Source organism: Adiantum capillus-veneris, chromosome 5 (genome assembly GCF_014529385.1).
Source record: "Adiantum capillus-veneris isolate H3 chromosome 5, ASM1452938v2, whole genome shotgun sequence".
NCBI lineage: Eukaryota > Viridiplantae > Streptophyta > Polypodiopsida > Polypodiales > Pteridaceae > Adiantum > Adiantum capillus-veneris.
The window spans coordinates 68360866-68366432 of NC_140935.1; the positions used below are offsets into that span (position 1 = coordinate 68360866).

At 45.1% G+C, this 5567-nt stretch overlaps 1 protein-coding gene across 1 annotated transcript; it reads left to right on the forward strand.

Annotated features, from left to right (window-relative positions):
• The first annotated feature begins 1865 nt into the window (after nucleotides 1-1865).
• LOC147457484 (putative CoA ligase CCL10) lies at nucleotides 1866-5355 on the forward strand. Its single transcript, XM_086513596.1, has 6 exons — nucleotides 1866-3207; nucleotides 3391-3583; nucleotides 3825-3970; nucleotides 4063-4130; nucleotides 4459-4561; nucleotides 4883-5355. The coding sequence occupies exons 1-6, from the start codon at nucleotides 2155-2157 to the stop codon at nucleotides 4994-4996; spliced, it is 1677 nt and encodes a 558-aa protein (XP_086369722.1). The 5' UTR covers nucleotides 1866-2154; the 3' UTR covers nucleotides 4997-5355.
• The last annotated feature ends 212 nt before the right edge of the window (nucleotides 5356-5567 follow it).

The following is a 5567-nucleotide window of genomic DNA, read 5'->3' on the forward strand; positions in this document are numbered from 1 at the left end:
AAACAAAAATCAAATGCATACCTCATGAAGTACACTTGCTGAGAAATCTTGCCGACCCAAAAATCGAATATGGTACCGAGGGGAAACTGCAAATATTATGAAAGCAGTAACACAACATTGGACTACACGAGCCGTGCTCATTGCAATACAGCCTGATTGACCATTACTACTAGGCAACTTTGCTGCCCTGCATAAACTATGAGGGTAATCAACTGAGAAAAACCAAATGTAAAGCGGTTACCTTGTGTCCGTTCTCATAGAAAACTTGCAACTTCTCAAGTGAAATATAGTGTACGTGAAGCCATGCATTGCCAATCATGTGTTGAACTCTATCGAAGTTGATTGAGCCTTGAGTTTTCAAAGCTTTCCGTATTGAAGATCTTTGTACCCCACTACCTGCATGTTCTTGGATGCACCATGCATGCGAGTTGCATGTGGCTTTGTCAGGTTCGCATGGCTTAAGTGAGCCCGGATACTGAGCACCATGGGCCAAAGACCTTAGTTAGGTAGGGCAAAAAATAAAATAAAAACAATAATAATATAAAAATAATAATAATAATAATAATAAAAATATATATATACATATATATATATATATTGCATTTTTGCTGCAGTCGCTATGACTGACTGCGCCTGTGACGAAGCGAGAGGAGGAAACCACTGTGATGGCTCTTTGCAGGGGGTCAAGTGACGAGAAAACATCCTCTCTGTAGCATGAATCCCGCGAGCTAAGCTGCTACCTATTTTGTGCAAGTCTCGATTGCATGTAGGAGGTCGTTCTGACGGTGCTGTTTGTCGGGCCCATCCCTGCTTAGCGGTCCTTCCCATGCGGGTAGCTAGGAGAAGCTTTCTCCACCCAAGGGGCCATGCTCGCCCTGCAACATCGAGAATAGAGTTGCCCTCATGGAGCTTGCCCACGGCCGTGCACAGAGAGACAGAGAGAGAGAGAGAGAGAGAGAGAGAGAGAGAGAGAGAGAGAGAGAGAGAGAGAGAGAGAGAGAGAGAGAGAAACCATGCAAGAGAGAGAGAGACCATGCAACGCCATGCAAGCACTAATCTTCTCCTTCCTCCACGGCTACTCCTCCATGCCCTTCACCCCTGAGCTCTAATACCAGTGAAAGACTGGCATGTGGTTCTCCTCCCAACCTCCCTACTTATAACCCTTGGCCCTTGCAAGTAGGCCCCCTTAACCCATGCATGGCCCTCGGCTCCTAGCCGTACTGAACCATTCAATCCCTGGCCCTTGGCATGCTTCCCGGTCCTACCATTGGCCTGACATACATAGCGATCGCCCCCTGACCTTGCCTCGTGGGAAACATCGCATATAATTGGGGGGGGGGGGGGGGGGAGGGCAAGAAAGGGCACCCCAATGTTCTAAAAACAAAAAAGCGTGTGAAACGTGTGCGATACATGGCATTGCAGAGAGCAATCAATGAGCAACAGATGGAGAGTTTGATGGTGCTACCCACTAGCCACCTCTGCCTCTCTCAGCCCGTAAGAGGGCATGCCTTCATACCAATGTCCCTTTGAGTCTTCAAAGAGCTCTCTTTTGGCACCCTTCCACAACTCTCTCTCTCTCTCTCTCTCTCTCTCTCTCTCTCAGGCTGCACACATGCAAGCCGTCGGCAACTTGGTCCGATGGAAAAGAGTAGTGAGCCCACCAGAGGCCCACCATGCCCTTGTCAAAATATATCATTTCTTGACCTGTGGCAATCAACACATCACCAGCTATGCCTTCGTATTTGCCGTTAATTGTAGCCGTTTGAGTGGCGAGAGCATTGCTGATTGAGCCAAGAACTCTACAGTACTGTTGACAGAGTCTCTCTCTTCACTTCTCTCACTAAAACGGTAGGCACCATAAGGCATGTGCGCATACGACCACTGAATTAGCACTTGCTCACCCTCACCGTGTCGTTGTTGGTGCATGTGCGCACTCTATCTAATGTGGGAGTTTTTATTAGAATTTGTCTAAAAATTATTCTTGCGGGAGCACGTCTTATGAAGTCAAATCCACCTTCCCCGCCTCTTTTTCCTCCCCCCTCCGTCTCGACTCTGTCTCTCTCTCTCTCTCTCTCTCTCTCTCTCAAACACATTGCCCACCCTGCCCAAAACACAAACACTCTCGAATTTGTTTGCGCATGATCAGACTTAGCTATGGCGCACACCCTGCAGGTAGCTACTGATTACTGCTTTGATGTGGCAGCTTCCATCTACTCTTCCCCTCACCCCCTCCTCTCCATTCCGCCAGATCTCAACATTCTATCTTTCATCTTCTCCATCACCAGCGCACCCACCTTTAATCACCGAATCGCCATCGCTGACAGCTCTACTGCACAATCTCTCACTTTTCTACAGCTTCGCCGCCATATCCAGTACGTAGCAAGGGCGTTCTCCTTTCTCGGAATTCGGCAGCAAGATGTCATCCTCATGGTATTGCCCAACTCCACACACTTTCCTGTCATCTTCTTCGCAATCATCTCTCTCGGTGCCATTGCGACTTGCGCGAATCCGGTCAGTACTCCTACAGAGATCATCAAGCAAGCTACGGACTCTAATGCAAAGCTCCTTATTACTCTTCCCACACTTGCAGCTAGGCTCCAGAGCCATGTGCATATGCCCATGTTAGTCGTCGACGAAACCACATCATCAAAAGCATTGCCTGCATCAGCATCAAAGTCAGAGTCTCTACAGCTCTCCCAAATTTTGAAGCAATCCTCTCGACATTTAACCCCCTCCATACGCATCCAGCAGACCAATCCCGCAGTTCTCTTGTACACATCTGGCACCACTGGAGCTAGCAAAGGTGCACTCATCTCTCACAAAAATCTCATATCTGCTGCGCTCCAAGTCCGGCTTGCAGCAGGCGAGTGCTATGAGGGAGCGGGAGGCCAATGCTTTCTATGCTGTGTTCCTATGTTTCACTGCTTTGGCATGTCAGTGATCATGGTGGCGCAATTGCACATGGGCAACACTATCATTACGATGCCCAAATACAGCATTGATGATATGCTGGATGCCATTGAGGCCTATCAGGTGACCCACTTGCCAGTCGTCCCCCCCATTATGGTTGCCCTGGCCAAGCATGAGTCTGCTACTAGATCAAGACTTAGCTCGCTCATTGAGGTGGTCTGCGGAGCCGGTCGCGTAAGTGATAAGGCAATGGACGAAGTGCTGCAACGTTTGCAGTCCAATGCATATGTCAGATTGGTAATTTCCAACTCATCTGATTGCATATAAATCTCGGCCTCTTAATGCATATATATGCTTCCTGATTAATTGTGCACTTAATCTTTCACCTTCGCAGATTAAGCATCTCTAACCATCAATCATGATCTGCCATGTTTGCAAGGTACAATTTTCAAATTTAGCATTGGTTTGCATATTCATTAGGACTATGGCATGACGGAGGCTAGTGGTAGAATTGCTATCACTGCGTGCAAGCGGCTCACCGAAGCAAAGGTGGGCTTTGTGGGCTCTTTGACATCAGGCATGGAAGCCCTTGTGGTCGACCCGAGCTCCAAGAAACGACTTCCTCCTAACGAGCAAGGCGAGTTATGGGTTCGAGGATCCAATGTCATCCAAGGTATAAGTACACTTGATTCAACAGTGCTGCATCTAATTCATGTTGGCTAATGAAGGGGATATTTACTTACTGGTCTCAGATTTCACTATAGATCTGCATGGATTAATGACTGCATTTTAGACATGAGACTCTTACATGCTAGCTAAAGACTAGACTCACTCAAGTTTATGTGGCGATAGAATAGCAAAGGTTTTCATTCACAATGCTTTGGTTGCTACCTCCCCCAATCCCAATGAATTAGGTTATTTTCGCAATGAAGAGGCCACAGCAGCAACCATTAGCCAAGATGGATGGTTATATACTGGAGACTTGGTGTACTTCGACAATGACGGTGGGCTTCACATTGTAGGCCGCCTCAAAGATCTGATCAAGTGCAAGGGCTTTCAGGTGCATTGCAATGCTATCAATAAGGTCCTCACTAATTCAAAAAAGCTATGAAGTTATAGTTTAATGAGCTAAAATCTGTAATTTCTAATTAGGTTGCACCCACAGAGCTAGAAACAATTCTTCTGACACATCCGGCGATTACGGACGCGGCCGTTGTGGGGTAAGCAATCACAAGTAGTTTAGGACAAATTCCCACATTTTGACTTACCTCAACATCATGAGCTTCTGTGCGGGAGGCACCACCTACCTAGCTAGGTACGATGGGGGGCAGGGGACTGCCAGCCCGGTGGTCCCCTGCCCCCATTTGTACCTAGCTAGGTATGTGGTGCCTCTCGAGCAAAAGCTCAGGATGATATGCATTGTATGCAAAACACTGAAAAAGGCTCCGTTTTCTTACATGAGAAAAAATCCGTATCTTCTTGTGTTAATGCTTTCCATCTCATGAGTCTTTGCATATTATGTTGTTACATGTGTGCAATCCTTTTCAGCTTCCCCGACGAGTATGCTGGAGAAATACCGGTCGCATTTATTGTGCAAGCTCAAGGCAGTTTATTGAAAGAGTCGGATGTGATTTCTTTTGTGGAGGCTAAGGTTTGTACTTCATCCTACATTCATAATAAATGTGTGTTCAATTAACATCTAAATAACCCCTCTCTTCATAGGTACATATTTTCATGAATTAAATGATCCATCTTCCTTCAAAATTTGTAGATTTTTTAATTTTTTGAATCCCTTCTATCAACGTAAAACTGTAACTTTTTTAAAATTCAAAGGCCCTCTTGATGAATTCATGTGCTACATTCACATATTTAAAGGTGGACACCTTGGACATTTGTACAAAAATAATGTGATCTAGGATGCAATATTCTTGGTGATTGCATCCTTCTTATGTAAATGTGTATGTGGATCCAGGTAGCACCATACAAACGAATAAGGCAGGTTAGGTTTGTGAAGACATTGCCGAAGACAGCATCTGGGAAGGTTATGAGGCATAAATTGATGCATCAGGCTACATCAAAGCTTTGACATGAATTATGAACCTCATAGAATCAATGGTCTTAGTTGCTTCTTTGTGTAGGAGACTGAGCACATGATCTACCATATCCAATCCGTGAGTGTAAAAATCTTCTTGCTTATCTTATAGAAAGCCTTCCTGCTCTGACATATGTAAGTGCATTAAAGCTCATCCTCATCTTCTTTCTACATGGACTTGCTCCAAGCTTGCTACTTCAAAATATGGATGTTGTTCTTCGTCAATGAGACCAACTACAATGACACTGTAGTTACTACTACAGAAGCGGTAATTTTTGTACCGCTAAATATGTGTAGAGCATGGTCAATATGGCCTATACACGTCATAAATTGACATAAATTGATTTTTGTAACCAAGATTTTAAATCTTCCCCTTCTAAGCAAGGTTATTTATTGTAGCCTTCCAATAGATTTTTGGCCCTTTAAGGAACACATGGATTACTGACTACTTTGAGAGGATCAATAGTCCCAAATACAACGGTGGTCACATGATGCATAGTTATTAGTTACTTTTGAAATAATTGTGCCTCGTCCATAGTCTCACATGCACCAACTATTTGTGTTA

Excerpts from the sequence above, each read along its gene's own strand:
- LOC147457484 (XM_086513596.1), top strand. The coding sequence starts at position 2,155 with ATGGCGCACACCCTGCAGGTAGCTACTGATTACTGCTTTGATGTGGCA. Across the intron at positions 3,208-3,390 it reads CCAATGCATATGTCAGATTG|GACTATGGCATGACGGAGGC; the intron begins GTAATTTCCAAC and ends CATATTCATTAG. Across the intron at positions 4,562-4,882 it reads TTTCTTTTGTGGAGGCTAAG|GTAGCACCATACAAACGAAT; the intron begins GTTTGTACTTCA and ends ATGTGGATCCAG.